Source organism: Pristiophorus japonicus, chromosome 2 (assembly GCF_044704955.1).
Source record: "Pristiophorus japonicus isolate sPriJap1 chromosome 2, sPriJap1.hap1, whole genome shotgun sequence".
NCBI lineage: Eukaryota > Metazoa > Chordata > Chondrichthyes > Pristiophoridae > Pristiophorus > Pristiophorus japonicus.
The window spans coordinates 108,361,461-108,377,617 of record NC_091978.1 but is presented as its reverse complement, the minus strand read 5'-3'; the positions used below and the strand labels follow the sequence as shown (position 1 = coordinate 108,377,617).

General features: G+C 44.6%; 1 protein-coding gene across 1 annotated transcript in view; it reads left to right on the top strand.

Moving 5' to 3' along the window:
- The window catches only part of LOC139228876 (embigin-like), a 48,981-nt gene extending 33,324 nt beyond the window's left edge, over positions 1–15,657 (top strand). The window contains exons 4-7 of the mRNA XM_070860354.1: positions 9,792–9,880; positions 11,343–11,473; positions 13,559–13,832; positions 15,251–15,657. Of these exons, the coding sequence (XP_070716455.1) occupies positions 9,792–9,880; positions 11,343–11,473; positions 13,559–13,832; positions 15,251–15,657 (901 nt within the window). The remainder of the gene's footprint in view (positions 1–9,791; positions 9,881–11,342; positions 11,474–13,558; positions 13,833–15,250) is intronic.
- The last annotated feature ends 500 nt before the right edge of the window (positions 15,658–16,157 follow it).

Below are 16,157 nucleotides of genomic sequence, written 5' to 3'. Positions count from 1 at the left end.
CACTCCTCTGGTTGAACAAGGTTAAACTGTTTTTTTAAATTTTAAATTTTAAACACCTCTGTTAAAATCGCAAAGTGAGGAATTTAGTAAGTGCATGTTAAGTGTTCATAAAGCAATATCACTACAGTAATTTATACCCTCAACTCTACTTTATAGCATCACACTATCACTTTCTGAAATGACAAGGAAGCTATGGCAGCATTGCTGTCAGAATGAGTGCAGTTCGCATGCCAGATTCGAGACTCCCGAGTGCTTTATGTGGAGCTCCTTCATGGTAAACGAGCCAAAGGAGGACAGCGGGAACGTTATAAGGACACCCTCAAAGCCTCGCTGGCAAAGTGCGACATCACCACTGACACCTGAGACCCTGGCCGAAGACTGCCCGAGGTGGAGAAAGTACATCCGGGAGGGCGTTGAGCTCTTTGAGTCCCAACGCAAAGAGCATGAAGAGGCCAAACGCAGGCAGCGGAAGGAGCACGCGGCAAACCAGCCCCACCGACCCCTTCCCTCGACGAATGTCTGTCCCACCTGTAACAGGGTCTGTGGCTCTCGTATCGGACTGTTCAGCCATCAAAGAACTCACTTTGGGAGTGGAAGCAAGTCCTCGATTCCGAGGGATTGCCTATGATGATGATGATGATACTTCCAGACTTACAGAACATTATAAGCCATGATAAACATAGAAACATAGAAAATAGGTGCAGGAGTAGGCCATTCGGCCCTTCGTGCCTGCACCACCATTCAATAAAATCATGGTTGATCATTCCCTCAGTACCCCTTTCCTGCTTTCTCTCCATACCCCTTGATCCCTTTAGCCGTAAGGGCCATATCTAACTCCCTCTTGAATATATCCAATGAACTGGAATCAACAACTCTCTGAGGTAGGGAATTCCATAGGTTAACAACTCTCTGAGTGAAGAAGTTTCCCCTCATCTCAATTCTAAATGGCCTACCCCTTATCCTAAGACTGTGTCCCCTGGTTCTGGACTTCCCCAAAATTGGAAACATTCTACCCGCATCTAACCTGTCCCATCATGGTTCATCAGTCACTGAAAGTGGGCATGCAGGTACAGCAGGCGGTGAAGAAGGCAAATGGTATGTTGGCCTTCATAGCTAGGGGATTTGAGTATAGGAGCAGGGAGGTCTTACTGCAGTTGTACAGAGCCTTAGTGAGGCCTCAGCTAGAATATTGTGTTCAGTTTTGATCTCCTAATCTGAGGAAAGACGTTCTTGCTATTGAGGGAGTGCAGCAAAGGTGCACCAGACTGGTTCCAGGGATGGCTGGACTGTCATATGAGGAGACACTGGATCAACTGGGCCTTTATTCACTGGAGTTCAGAAGGATGAGAGGGGATCTCACAGAAACGTATAAGATTCTGACGGCACTGGACAGGTTAGATGCGGGAAGAATGTTCCCGATGTTGGAGAAGTCCAGAACCAGGGACATAGTCTTAGGATAAGGGGTAGGCCATTTAGGACTGAGATCAGGAGAAACTTCTTCACTCAGAGAGTTGTTAACCTATTGAATTCCCTGCCGCAGAGAGTTGTTGGTGCCAGTTCATTGGATATATTAAAGAGGGAGTTAGATATGGCCCTTACAGCTAAGGGGATCAAGGGGTATGGAGAGAAAGCAGGAAAGGGGTACTGAGGGAATGATCAGCCATGATCTTATTGAATGGCGGTGCAGGCTCGAAGGGCCGAATGGCCTAATCCTGCACCTATTTTCTATGTTTCTATGTCCCGTCAGAATCTTAAATGTTTCTATGAGATCCCCTCTCATCCTTCTAAACACCAATGTATAAAGGCCCAGTTGATCCAGTCTTTCCTCATATGACAGTCCTGCCATCCCTGGAATCAGTCTGGTGAACCTTTGCTGCACTCCCTCAATAGCAAGAACGTCCTTCCTCAGATTAGGAGACCAAAACTGAACACAATATTCCAGGTGAGGTCTCACCAAGGCCCTGTACAACTGCAGTAAGACCTCCCTGCTCCGATACTCAAATCCCCTAGCTATGAAGGCCAACATACTATTTGCCTTCTTCACTGCCTGCTGTACCTGCATGCAAACTTTCAATGACTGATGAACCATGACACCCAGGTCTCGTTGCACCTCCCCTTTTCCTAATCTTCCGCCATTCAGATAATATTCTGTCTTTGCGTTTTTGCCCCCAAAGTGGATAACATCACATTTATCTACATTATACTGCATCTGCCATGCAGTTGTCCACTCACCTAACCTGTCCCAGTCACCCTGCAGCCTCCTAGTGTCCCCCTCACAGCTCACCACCACCCAGTTTGGTGTCATCTGCAAACTTGGAAATATTACACACTCAATTCCTTCATCCAAATCATTGATGTATATTGTAAAGAGCTGGGGTCCAGCACCGAGCCCTGTGGCACTCCACTAGTCACTGCCTGCCATTCTGAAAAGGACCCGTTTATCCCGACTCTCTGCTTCCTGTCTGCCAACCAGTTCTCGATCCACATCAGTATATTACCCCCAATACCATGTGCTTTGATTTTGCACACCAATCTCTTGTATGGGAACTTGTCAAAAGCCTTTTGAAAGTCCAAATACACCACATCCACTGGTTCTCCCTTGTCCACTCTACAAGTTACATCCTCAAAAAATTCCAGAAGATTTGTCAAGCATGATTTCCCCTTCATAAATCCATGCTGACTTGGACCGATCCTGTCACTGCTTTCCAAATGCGCTGCTATTTCATCCTTAATAATTGATTCCAACATTTTCCCCACTACTAATGTAAGGCTAACCGGTCTATAATTATCTGCTTTCTCGCTCCCTCCCTTTTTAAAAAGTGGTGCTACATTAGCTACCCTCCAGTCCATAGGAACTGATCCAGAGTCGATAGACTGTTGGAAAATGATCACCAATGCATCCACTATTTCTAGGGCTACTTTCTTAAGTACTCAGGGATGCAGAGTATCAGGCCCCAGGAATTTATCGGCCTTCAATCCCATCAATTTCCCTAACACAATTTCCCGCCTAATAAGGATATCCTTCAGTTCCTCCTTCTCACTAGACCCTCGGTCCCCTAGTACTTCCAGAAGGTTATTCCTGTCTTCCTTTGTGAAGACAGAACCAAAGTATTTGTTCATTTGGTCTGCCATTTCTTTGTTCCCCATTATAAATTCACCTGAATCCGACTGCAAGGGACCTACATTTGTCTTCACTAATCTTTTTCTTTTCACATATCTATAGAAGCTTTTGCAGTCAGTTTTTATGTACCCGGCATGTTTCTTCTCGTACTCTATTTTCAAGCTCTTAATTAAACCTTTTGACCTCCTCTGCTGAATTCTAAATTTCTCCCAGTCCTCAGGTTTGCTGCTTTTTCTGGCCAAATTTATATGCCTCTTCCTTGGATGTAACACTATCCTTAATTTCCCTTGTTAGCCACGGTTGAGCCACCTTCCCCGTTTTATTTTTACTCCAAACAGGGATGTACAATTGCTGAAATTCATCCATGTGATCTTTAAATGTTTGCCATTGCCTATCCACCGTCAACCCTTGAAGTATCATTTGCCAGTCTATTCTAGCCAATTCATGCCACAAACCATTGAAGTTACCTTTCCTTAAGTTCAGGAGCCTAGTCTCTGAATTAACTGTGTCACTCTCCAACTTAGTAAAGAATTCTACCATGTTATGGTCACTCTTCCCCAAGGGGCCTCGCACAACAAGATTGCTAATTAATCCTTTCTCATTACACATCACCCAGTCTGGGATGGCCAGCTCCCTAGTTGGTTCCTCAACATATTGGTCTAGAAAACCATACCTAATACACTCCAGGAAATCCTCCTCCACCGAATTGCTACCAGTTTGGTTAGCCCAATCGATATGTACATTAAAGTCGCCCATGATAACTGCTGCACCTTTATTGCACGCATTCCTAATTTCTTGCTTGATGCTGTCCCCAACCTTACTACTACTGTTTTGTGGTCTGTACACAACTCCCACTAGCGTTTTCTGCCCCTTGGTATTCTGTATCTCCACCCATACCGATTCCACATCATCCAAGCTAATGTCCTTTCTTACTATTGCATTAATTTCCTCTTTAACCCCCACCTCCTTTTCCTTTCTGTCTATCCTTCCTAAAGGTTGAATACCCCTTGGATGTTGAGTTTCCAGCCTTGGTCACCCTGGAGCCATGCCTCTGTGATGCCCATTATATCTTACCCGTTAACTGCTATCTGCGCAGTTAATTCGTCCACCTTATTCCGAATACTCCTCGCATTGAGGCACAGAGTCTTCAGGCTTGTCTTTCTAACACACTTTGCCCCTTTAGAATTTGCTGCAATGTGGCCCTTTTTGCTTTTTGCCTTAGATTTCTCTGCCCTTCTCTTTTACTTTTCTTCTTTCTATCTTTTGCTTCTACCCCCATTCTACATCCCTCTGTCTCCCTGCATAGGTTCCCATCCCCCTGCCATATTAGTTTAACTCCTGCCCAACAGCACTAGCAAACATTCTCCCTTGGACATTGGTTCTGGTCCTGCCGAGGTGCAGACTGTCCGGTTTGTACTGGTCCCACCTCCCCCAGAACCAGTTCCAATGTCCCAGGAATTTGAATCCCTCTCTTCTGCACCACTCCTCAAGCCACGTATTCATCTGAGCTGTCCTGCGATTCCTACTCTGACTAGCACGTGGCACTTGTAGCAATCCTGAGATTACTACTTTTGAGGCCCTACATTTTAATTTAGCTCCTCGCTCCCTAAATTTGTCGTGTAGAACCTCATCCCGTTTTTTACCTATATCGTTGGTACGTATATGCACCACGACAACTGGCTGTTGACCCTCCCTTTTCTGATTGCCCTGCACCCGCTCCGAGACATCCTTGACCCTTGCACCAGGGACGTAACATACCATCCTGGAGTCTCGGTTGCGGCCGCAGAAACGTCTATCTATTCCCCTTACAATTGAATCCCCTATCACTTTAGCTCTCCCACTCTTTTTCCTGCCCTGTGCAGCAGAGCCACCCACGGTGCCATGAACTTGGCTGCTACTGCCCTCCCCTGATGAGTCATCCCCCTCAACATTACCCAAAGCGGTATATCTATTTTGCAGGGGGATGACCGCAAGGGACCCCTGCACTACCTTCCTTGCACTGCTCTTCCTGTTGGTCATCCACTCCCTATCTTGCTGTATACCCTTTACCTGCAGTAAGACCAACTCACTAAACGTGCTATTCACATCATTCTCAGCATCGTGGATGCTCCAGAGTTCATCCACCCGCAGCTCCAGTGCCGCAATGCGGTCCGTCAGGAGCTGCAGGTGGATGCACTTCCCGCACTCGTAGTTAGGGACACAGGAGGCGTCCCTGACTTCCTGCATAGTACAGGAGGAGCATAACATGAGTCCGAGCTGCCCTGCCATGCCTTAACCCCTAGATACACTGAAATTGGCAACAACAATGCTAAAGGTTAGTTACTGAAATAGAAAAGAAAAAGGAAAACTACCCCTTATCCTAAAACTGGTTCTGGACTTGCCCTTCATCAGGAGCATTCTTCCCGCATCTAACCTGTCCAGTCCCGTCAGAATCTTATAAGTTTCTATGAGATCCCCTCTCATCCTTCTAAACTCCAGTGTATAAAGGCCCAGTTGATCCAGTCTCTCCTCATATGTCAGTCCTGCCATCCCGGGAATCGATCTGGTGAACCTTTGCTGCACTCCCTCAATAGCAGGAACGTCCTTCCTCAGATTAGGAGACCAAAACTGAACAAAATATTTCAGGTGAGACCTCAACAAGGCCCTGTACAACTGCAGTAAGACCTCCCTGCTCCTATACTCAAATCCGCTAGCTATGAAGTCCAACATACCATTTGCCTTCTTCACCGCCTGCTGTACCTGCATGCCAACTTTCAATGACTGATGAACCATGACACCCAGGTCTCGTTGCACCTCCCCCTTTCCTTATCTGCCGCTATTCAGATAATATTCTGCCTTCGTGTTTTTGCCCCCAAAGTGGATAACCTCACATTTATTCACTTTATATCTGCCATGCATTTGCCAACTCACATAACCTGTCCCCAAGTCACCCTGCAGCCTTTTAGCATCCTCAAAGCTCACACCGCTGTGACAGAGAAAATAGCATATGAGAGTAAACTGGCAAGAAATAAAAAAACAGACAGTAAGAGCTTCTACAGGTGTACAAAAAGGAAACAAGCAGCTAAAGTAAATGTTGGTCCCTATGAGGATAAGAGCATAAGAAATAGAAACAGAAGTAGGCCATATGGCCCCTCGAGCCTGCTCCGCCATTCAATAAGATAATGGTTGATCTGATCATGGACTCAGCTCCATTTCCCCACCCGCTCCCCATAACCCCTTATCCCCTTATCATTTAAGAAGCTATATATTTCTGTCTTAAGTTTATTCAATGTCCCAACTTCCACAGCTCTCTGAGGCAGCGAATTGCATAAATTTACAACCTTCTGAGAGAAGAAATTTATCCTCATCTCTGTTTTAAATGGGCGGCCCCTTATTCTAAGATCATGCCCTCTGGCTCTAATCTCTCCTATCAATGGAAACATCCTCTTTGCATCCACCTTGTCAAGCCCTCTCATAATATATGTTTCGATAAGATCACCTCTTATTCTTCTGAATTCCAATGAGTAGCGGCCCAATCTACGCAACCTTTCCTCATGAATCAACCCCCTCATCCCTGGAATCCACCTCGTGAACCTTCTCTGAACTGCCTCCAAAGCAAGTATATCCTTTTGTAAATATGGAAACCAAAGCTGCACACAGTTTTCCAGGTGTGGCCTCACTAATACCTTATATAGCTGTAGCAAGACTTCCCTGCTTTTATATTCCATCTCCTTTTCAATAAAGGTCTCAATATATCATTGGTTTTCCTGATCACTTGCTGTACCTGCATACTATCCTTTTGTGTTTCATGCACAAGTACCCCCAGGTCCCGCTGTACTGCAGCACTTTGCAATCTTTCTCCATTTAAATAATAACTTGCTCTTTGATTTTTTTTCTGCCAAAGTGCATGACCTCACACTTTCCAACATTATACTCCATCTGCTAAATTTTTGCCCACTTAGCCTGTCTATGTCCTTTTGCAGATTTTTTGTGTCCTCTTCACACATTGCTTTTCCTCCCATCCTTGTATTATCAGCAAACTTGGCAACGTTATACTCGGTCCCTTCATCCAAGTCATTAATATAGATTGTAAATAGTTGGGGTCCCAGCACTGATCCCTGCGGCACCCTACTAGTTACTGGTTGCCAACCAGAAAATGAACCATTTATCCCGACTCTCTGTTTTCTGCTAGTTAGCAAATCCTCTATCCATGCTAATATACAAGCATGATAAGCCATGATAAAGACAGAGAAGATAGCATATGAACTATCATCATATTCATAAAACAGGATGAGACTAGAATTAATAATGGGAAACAGGGAAATGGCAGAGACTTTGAACAAATATTTTGTATTGGACTTCACGGTGGAGGACACTAAAAACATCCCAATAATTGATAATCAAGGAGCTTTTGCAGGGGGAGGGGGGTAAACTTAAAATAATCACTATCACTAGAGATAAAGTACCAGACAAACTAACGGGACTAAAGATGGACAAGTCACCTGGACCTAATGGCATGCTTTCTAGAATCTTAAAAGAAGTGTGGCTGCAGAGATAGTGGATGCATTGGTTGTAATCTACCAAAATTCCCTGAATTCTGGAGAGATCCCAGCGGATTGGAAAACTGCAAATGTAACATCCCATTTAAGAAAGGAGACAGACAGAAAGCAGGAAACTATAGACCAGTTAGCCAAACATCTGTCATTGAAAAAATGCAGGAGTCCATCATTAAGGAAGTAGTAGCAGGACATTTAGAAAATCATAATGCAGTCAAGCAGAGTCAGCATGGTTTTATGAAAGGGAAATCATCTTTGACAAATTTGCTGGGGTTCTTTGAGGATGTAACAAGCAGACTGGATAAAGGAGGACCAGTGGATGTTGTGTATTTGAATTTCCAGAAATCATTCAATAAGGTGCCACACAAAAGGTTACTGCTCAAAATAAGAGTTCACAGGGCTGGGGGTAATATGTTAGCATAGATAGAGGATTGGCTAACTAACAGAAAACAGAGAGTCGGGATAAATGGGTCATTTTCAGGTTGGCAAACTGTAACTAGTGGGGTGCCACAGGGATCAGTGCTGGGGCCTCAACTATTTACAATTTATATTAATGTCTTGGATGCATGGACCGAGTGTAACGTTGCCAAATTTGCTGATACAAAGAGGTGGGAAAGCAAGTTGTGAGGAGGACGCAACGAACCTACAAAGGGATATAGACAGGCGCAGTGAGTGGGGAAAAAAATGGCAGATGGACTATAACGTGGGAAAATGTGAGGTTATCCACTTTGGTAGGAAAAATAAAAAAGCAAATTATTATTTAAATGGGGAGCAATTACAAAATACTGTTGTACAGAGGGATCTGGGGGTTCTTGTACATGAAATGCAAAAAGCATGCAGGTACAGCAAGTAATCAGGAAGGCAAATGGAATGCTGGCCTTTATTGCAAGGGGGATGGAGTATAAAAGTAGGGAAGTCCTGCTCCAACTGTACAGGATATTGGTAAGACCACACCTGGAGTACTGTGTACAGTTTTGGTATCCTTATTTAAGGAAGGATATACTTGCATTGGAGGCAGTTCAGAGAAGGTTCATGAGGTTGATTCCTGAGATGAAGGGGTTGTCATATGAAGAAAGGTTGAGCAGCTTGGGTCGATACTCCTTGGAGTTTAGAAGAATGAGAGGTGATCTCATTGATACATATAAGATTCTAAGGGGGCTTGACCGGGTAGATGCAGAGAGAATGTTTCTCCTCATGGGGGAATCTAGAACTAGGGGGCATAGTTTCTGAATAAGGGGTCACCCATTTAAATTAGGAATTTCTTCTCTCAGAGGATCGTGAATCTTTGGAATTCTCTACCCCAGAGAGTTGTGGAGTCTGGGTCATTGAATATAGTTAAGGTGGAGATAGACAGATTTTTGAATGATAAGGGAGTCAAGGGCTATGGGGAGCGGGCAGGGAAGTGGAGTTGAGTCCATGATCAGATCAGCCATGATATTGAATGAGGGGCCAAATGGCCTACTCCTGCTCCTATTTCTCATGTTATGTTCAATTGGTGCAAAAAAAACAAGGTGTAGTTATGTCATTGGTACGACATTTTTAGAGATGAATGTCTGTATGTATCCATCACTTCTGTTTTTGGAAATAAAAGAACTGAAAGACTTCTAATGACCAGATAATCTGGTTTTGTTTGCTGATTGAGGGATAAATATTGGCCAGGACACCAGAGTTAACTCCCCTGCTCTTCTTCAAAATAGTGACATGGGATCTTTTACAGTGCAGGCAGGGTCTCAGTTTAATGTCTCATCTGAAAGACGGCACCTCTAACAGTACAGGACTCTGTCAGCCAGTGTATCAGCCTAGATTTATGTGCTCAAGTCCCTGGACTTGAACCCACAACCTTCTGACTCAGAGGTGAGTGTGCTACCCACTGAGCCACTGCTGATACTTTTGTATTGGAGATCCTTTGGCATTATCTATAAAAATATTTACTTAGAATTTACAGCTGATAAACAAGCTATTCAGCCTGTGCCAGTGTTTATGCTCCAGATGAGTCTGCTCCCAGCCCTATCAACATATACTTCTATTCCTTTCTTCCTCATAAACTCATCTATTAAGATGTTAGAAATGGGGCAAATGTCCTGTGTATAACATTAAGTATATGAATTCATAATTATCATGGTTTGTGATTGCAGGTTTGATTTTCAGAATGGCAGTGATGCTGGGAACTATTCTTGTTTCTTTGACACAAACCCAAAATCAGAAGGCAGGTTTGAAGTACAAAGTGAGTTTAATATCTACGGTTTCAGAAAGGTTCCCAATATTTGCAAATACACACTCTCATAGCCTAGCCTGGGGTGTCCAAGTTTGTGGCTTCCTGGGCCATATAGATGTGTACCATGGCACCTTAGGGGTATAAAGTTTATAAAGTGTATAAAGTTTAAATCCATGATCCGATTAATTTGCATTAATTACAAGTTGCAAACTCATTTAATGTTTAAATACCAATGAGGCAACTGTGTCAAAAGCAAGCCTTTTGAAACCTTTGGACCCACAGAATTTGCAGTACAAATCAGCAGATAAGGATAAGCGCAGTAGGACTGAGTTGCTTGAGCTTCTGAATGGAGTTGCCAGTGCTCAGGGATTCCATGTGGCCCTGATGCTGCAGGTTGGACACCTTGAGCTAAAGTCAATTTATTTTGGTAGTGAAAATGCATAGCAATTAAACATTTAACTTGTTTGTAACATGTTGCATCACAAATGCATATTCATGTGGTATTCCATCAAACATACACTGGTCATATTTCGGGGCTATGGTGAAATTTTGCCCTTGGGTTACAAAGGCCATCATGCACTTGGGCAGAAAAAAATCAAAGAGCAAGTTATTATTTAAATGGAGAAAGTTTGCAAAGTGCTGCAGTATAACGGGACCTGGGGGTACTTGTGCATGAAACACAAAAGGATAGTATGCAGGTACAGCAAATGATCAGGAAGGCCAATGGTATCTTGGCCTTTATTGCAAAGGAGATGGAGTATAAAAGCAGGGAAGTCTTGCTACAGCTATATAAGGTATTGGTGAGGCCACACCTGGAATACTGCATGCAGTTTTGGTTTCCATATTTACAAAAGGATATACTTGCTTTGGAGGCAGTCAGAGAAGGTTCACTAGGTTGATTCCGGGGATGAGGGGGTTGACTTATGAGGAAAGGTTGAGTAGGTTGGGCCTCTACTCATTGGAATTCAGAAGAATGAGAGGTGATCTTATCGAAACGTATAAGATTATGAGGGGGCTTGACAAGGTGGATGCAAAGAGGATGTTTCCACTGATGGGGTAGACGAGAACGAGAGGGCGTGATCTTAGAATAAGGGGCCATCCATTTCAAACAGTGATGAAGAGAAATTTCTTCTCTCAGAGGTTTGTAAATCTGTGGAATTCGCTGCCTTAGAGAGCTGTGGAAGCTGGGACATTGAATAAATTTAAGACAGAAATAGACAGTTTCTTAAACGATAAGGGGATAAGGGGTTATGGGAAGCGGGCGGGGAAGTGGAACTGAGTCCATGATCAGATCAGCCATGATCTTATTGAAAGACGGAGCAGGCTCGAGGGGCAGTATGGCCTACTCCTGTTCCTATTTCTTATGTTCTTATGTTCTTATGAAACATCTACAAGAACAAGTAATAGTGTGCATTGCTTTATTCCAAGGCCTACAGTAATCTGTGTATTGGTTTTATTTGTTTATCATCAGTACCTCCTATTTGGACCAAAAATGAAAAAGAGACACGTTCAGATGGCGATCATGTTAATTTGACCTGCAACAGTGGCCAATATATTCCCCTTTACTGGATTTGGTCAAAGGAGGTCGAAGGCAGCAAGGTGGTAAGGAACAACTTCACTGATTCTTAATATAAAGGGACCAGCTGATCTGATATATGGGTTGGAAAGATTTAAACTATGATGAAAACCCTTGGCGTATAAAAACATCAAGTAAGACTGCGTAATGTGGGCATTATCTTCTTACATTCCATTATGAATTTGTGGAGTGTCCATAATGCATCGGAAAAATGTAGCTAATTTCACTTTGAACCATGTGTTTAATGCTATTGAATTTCTGATGCACAAAATAAGATTTTTGTATACTTTATTTCGATATCAACTCCATTTGCCTTCCTTTGTCTAATATCCCTTTATACCTTTACCAAACAATAATAAAAATTGGTACAGGTTATCGTCTGTCTCCTTCTGAAAGGCCTTATTCTGAGGTGTACCCTCAGCATTTTTATTCTTGTTTTTAACAGCAGTCTTGCCCATAGTATGGACCAAAAAAAATTTAATTTCTGTTTTGGTTAATTATTTTTTCACTAGAAAGTAACCTTGCTGCAAAGTGTACATGTGCCAATATTAGGTGAGGGGAGGATTAGGCTTGGCTGTGTTGCTGTCTAAAATCATACGTGCGCTAAGTGCCAAAGATCTGCTGGCAACTATGGAATCATACCTCATGTGAGGCAGTGGCTTCAAGAGAGGGAGACAGAAGACGGAGGGAAATAAAATTACTGAAGCGTGAATCTAGGCATTACAGACCAGATGAGCCTTGCATCTGTAGCGGGGAAAATGTTTGGAGGATGTGGGGACTGCGGGGGTGGTTACTGAGGGTGGAGGAGAACAGTGAATGAGAAAGTGGCACTTTTCTATATAGTGTTTGAAATAAAGCTCAAGACTTTTTCACAACCCTTTAACAGAGAGCATACAGAGAGGTATAACATAAAGGGGCCGAAATTGCCCCACGCTGGGTTTGGGACGCATAATTTGAATTATCAGATTTTTTATTGACCGGCAGCAGCATGCAGGAGCCCCAGAATTGGGCACTTGAAGTTTCAAAAATGATGCTGGCGCTCTCGGGGCTGCACTGACCGAGTCAGCGCCATGCTGATGACGTTAGCACAATGTGGACATACCACGTCATGCTGATGTGTCGCAACGTCCCTCTCCCTCTCTCAAAGGAGAGGGATACTGTGAAGCCTAAGACTGGCTCCGTGGCACCCACTAGGCCACCAGGGAGGGGTTTGGCCCAGTCAGTGGCCCGGCACCCAAGTGGGGGCGCTGGGCTGCCTGTTGGTGGCCCGGTCGAACCAGCAGCTACCATTGTCAGGCCGACTCCAGAGTCAGCGACCAATTAAATTAAGATGCCTGCTGTGGCGCTGGACCCTCCCCTTTAAGGGAGGCTGCAGCACCCCAGCCACTGAAAGCTTCTCGCCCCGTGAAGCTGTCGGTGGCATCGCCCGCTGCCGACTGGGGCAATTTCCCTCGCGGGGCACAGAGGGGTCGGCGCAAGGTGATAAGGGGTTGGCGCGCACGGCGATGACATCACTGTGTGCGCAGCTGCCCAGGGTGCCAACTACGGGGCACGGCACTAAGCCGTTGTTGTCCGCGGCATCCCAGGGGAAATTCCGGCTGGGTCGCTCCTGCCACCTGTGCCCCGGATGCAAACCACTTATTGACCCGTTGGTGTCGGCTGGAAGCACTACTGGGCCTTGCGTAAAGGGGCATATTCGGCTTCAAAGGGTTGGAAATTTCATGGGAGTTCCTCAATCTCCCATCATAAATCACTGGAAGATTGGCAGAAACTGCAGTGAACCAGCGTAAATGGCAGTTTCTGTCGGGGATTCCACCAATCATCCGCGGATGTTGTAGTGGGGGATCGGGAGAAATTATTGGCTTAATATTTCACACCGGTTCCACAAGGTTATTCCCCTCCATCCCTCCTTCAGTGTAGAGTGATAAAAGGTCAGTCGTAGTACTGTGAGTAATTAATTGGTTGTAACATGCTACTTGCTGTGAACAGGAAATTATTGCATTGGTGTGTTTATGGCAGTGTGTGCCAAGGAAGAACATCTTCCCTTAAATGCCTACCCAGTGTCAAAGTGCTAAAAAGGTTTAATTTTATTTCTCTTTCTATCCATTTAGATCCTGAGTAATGAAACAGAAGACCAATTTTACATCCATAGTAATGGCAACAAGTCATCGCTTTTAATAAAAAGCCTGATAATGGATAACACTACTTACTACCACTGTGATGCTGTCTACGAAGTGGGGTTCAGTGGACTGCGGATCCACTTGAAGGTTAACAGTCTAGTTGCTGCTCTCATACCTTTTCTTTGTATTGTTGCCGAGGTGCTAGTTTTAGTTATCTTCATTCTTGCTTGTGAGAGAAAGATGAAGCAGAAGGAAGTTCCTGCTGGTAAGAATTCAGCCATTTTTGCATTTTAGCTTTTACTTGAATCTGAAACAAAATCGATTTTTGTAGCTATAATTTCCAATTATACACTTCGCAACTAAAATTTGCAATCTTTTATTGTGACTGTCTTGTCACACAACTTTTGTCTTTTTAACAAAAACAAAGATATGGAAAATTGATAAATTTCTTTGGTTGAGCAAAAATTCTGCTTTTAGCACCTAATCTAAATGGAATGAAACATTGGGGATTGTTCTACGTTACCCAATAATGGTACTGAAATTCTTGACTGAACCTTGGCAAGTCTGGGCATAAGAACATAAGAAATAATAGCAGGAGTAGGCTATTTGGCCCCTCAAGCCTGCTCCGAGATTTAATATCATGGCTGATCTTCTACCTCAACTCCACTTTCCTGCACTATCCCCATACCCTTTGATTCCCTTAATATCCCCCAAAAAATGAACATTTGAATCAGCACATTTCTAACAGTCCACTAAGAACACTATAGGGTTAATATTATAGCAGGGAGCCTCTTCTGCCTGCTGAGATCACACATCGTGAAGTCACGGGCACACTCCCAACAAAATGTAAGGATAATACAGAAATTTGTATCTAGTGCTGGAGACATGGGCCAGAATTTTGCCCTTTGCCATGCGAGTGAGTTTGGGAGCAGGTCAGCAGTAAAAATCCTGGAAATTGTGAGCGTGTCGGGAACTCGCCATCATCCCGCCGCCTCGCGCATTTAACTCGTGCCGTTTTGAAGGCGCGACACGGACCCGATCGGCAGAGGCAGGCGACCACATTCAAGTCATTAACTGCTTGATGAGAGACCCTTGTGAGAGTTTTTAACACCAGCTTTTGATTTTAACTTCAGAAGCAAGATGCGTATCTTGGGTACTTTGCCTGTGAAGGGGAGGTACAGGCTCAGTGGCCATTAGCGAATCCATTTATTGACAGCTGGGAAAAGCACATAAATATTCCAACATTACACCTCTTTCCTTGCCTCAAGGAAAGGCTCTTGCTCACTCCATTTTGTCCACAAATTTAGGTGTCAGCAGTTTGCAGGTCATTTCTGAAACCTCGGAAGCCACTCTCACAACATTACTACTCATTATCACAACATTGAGGGATTGGCTCTCTGATCACCATTTTACCTGTCATCTACTACATCATCATGGGTGCCACTTACACTGTCTCACCTTGGTCCTCAGAATTAGAAGATGAGCCCCAGCACCACCAGCAGCAACCACAACAACAGCCTTCTCCTCAACAACCTGTTGCTCCACAGGAGAGAGAGCATCAGCATAGGGTGCACCATAGGCGATACTCCCAACACACGGTATACGGGCAGAGGATGAGCTTCCTCAACATGTCTGAGCAGTAGTGCTACAGGCAATTCAGGCTATCATGCCAGGTCATTGCAGACATTTGTAGCTTGCTGCAACAAGGCCTGCAGAAGTCCTGGTGGACACTCCTTACCAGTGGCTGCCAAAGTCACCACCGCCCTCAACTTCTTCGGCTCGGGCTCCTTTCCAGGGATCTGCAGCAGACATTCCGCGGGATCTCGCAGTCGGCCACTCACAGATGCATCACCCAGGTGATCGATGCCATGTTTCACAAGTCAGCCATTTGTATCAACTTTGCCACTGATGAAGCCAGTATTACTGAGCGGGTGCTCAGCTTTGTGGATCTAGCTGACTTTCCACTAGTGCAGGGCATCATCGACTGCACACATGTGGCCATCACGGCACCCCCAGATCACCAAGGAGTGTTTGTGAATCACAAGGGCTTCCGCTCCTCAATGCGCAGCTCACCTGCAACCATAAAATGATCATGCATCTATGTGTCAGATTCCCTGGCTTTCGTGCTGCGCCAGTCCACCCTCCCTCAGCCCTTCGCACCTTCAAACAGACATACCGGCTGGCTACTTGGAGACAAGGGCTTTCCACTGAAGACGTGGCTCATGACACACTTGAGGATGCCAAGTACTGAGGCCCAGGAGAGATATAATGAGAGCCACATGCCCACCAGGTGTGTCATAGAGCAAGCAATAGGCATGTTGAAGATGCACTTTAGATGTCTCGACAGATCTGAAGGAGCCCTTCAGTACGCACCACCAGAATCATTGTTGTTTTCTGCTCGCTGTGTAACATAGCGTAGCAGTGAGGATTAAAAACATAGATATAGAAACATAGAAATTTACAGCGCAGAAGAAGGCCATTTCGGCTCATCGAGTCCGTGCCGGCCGACGAAGAGCCGCTCAGCCCTTGGTCAGCAGCCCTAAAGGTTACATAAAAACCTATGAACATGACGGAAAGGCAAAGAGCACCC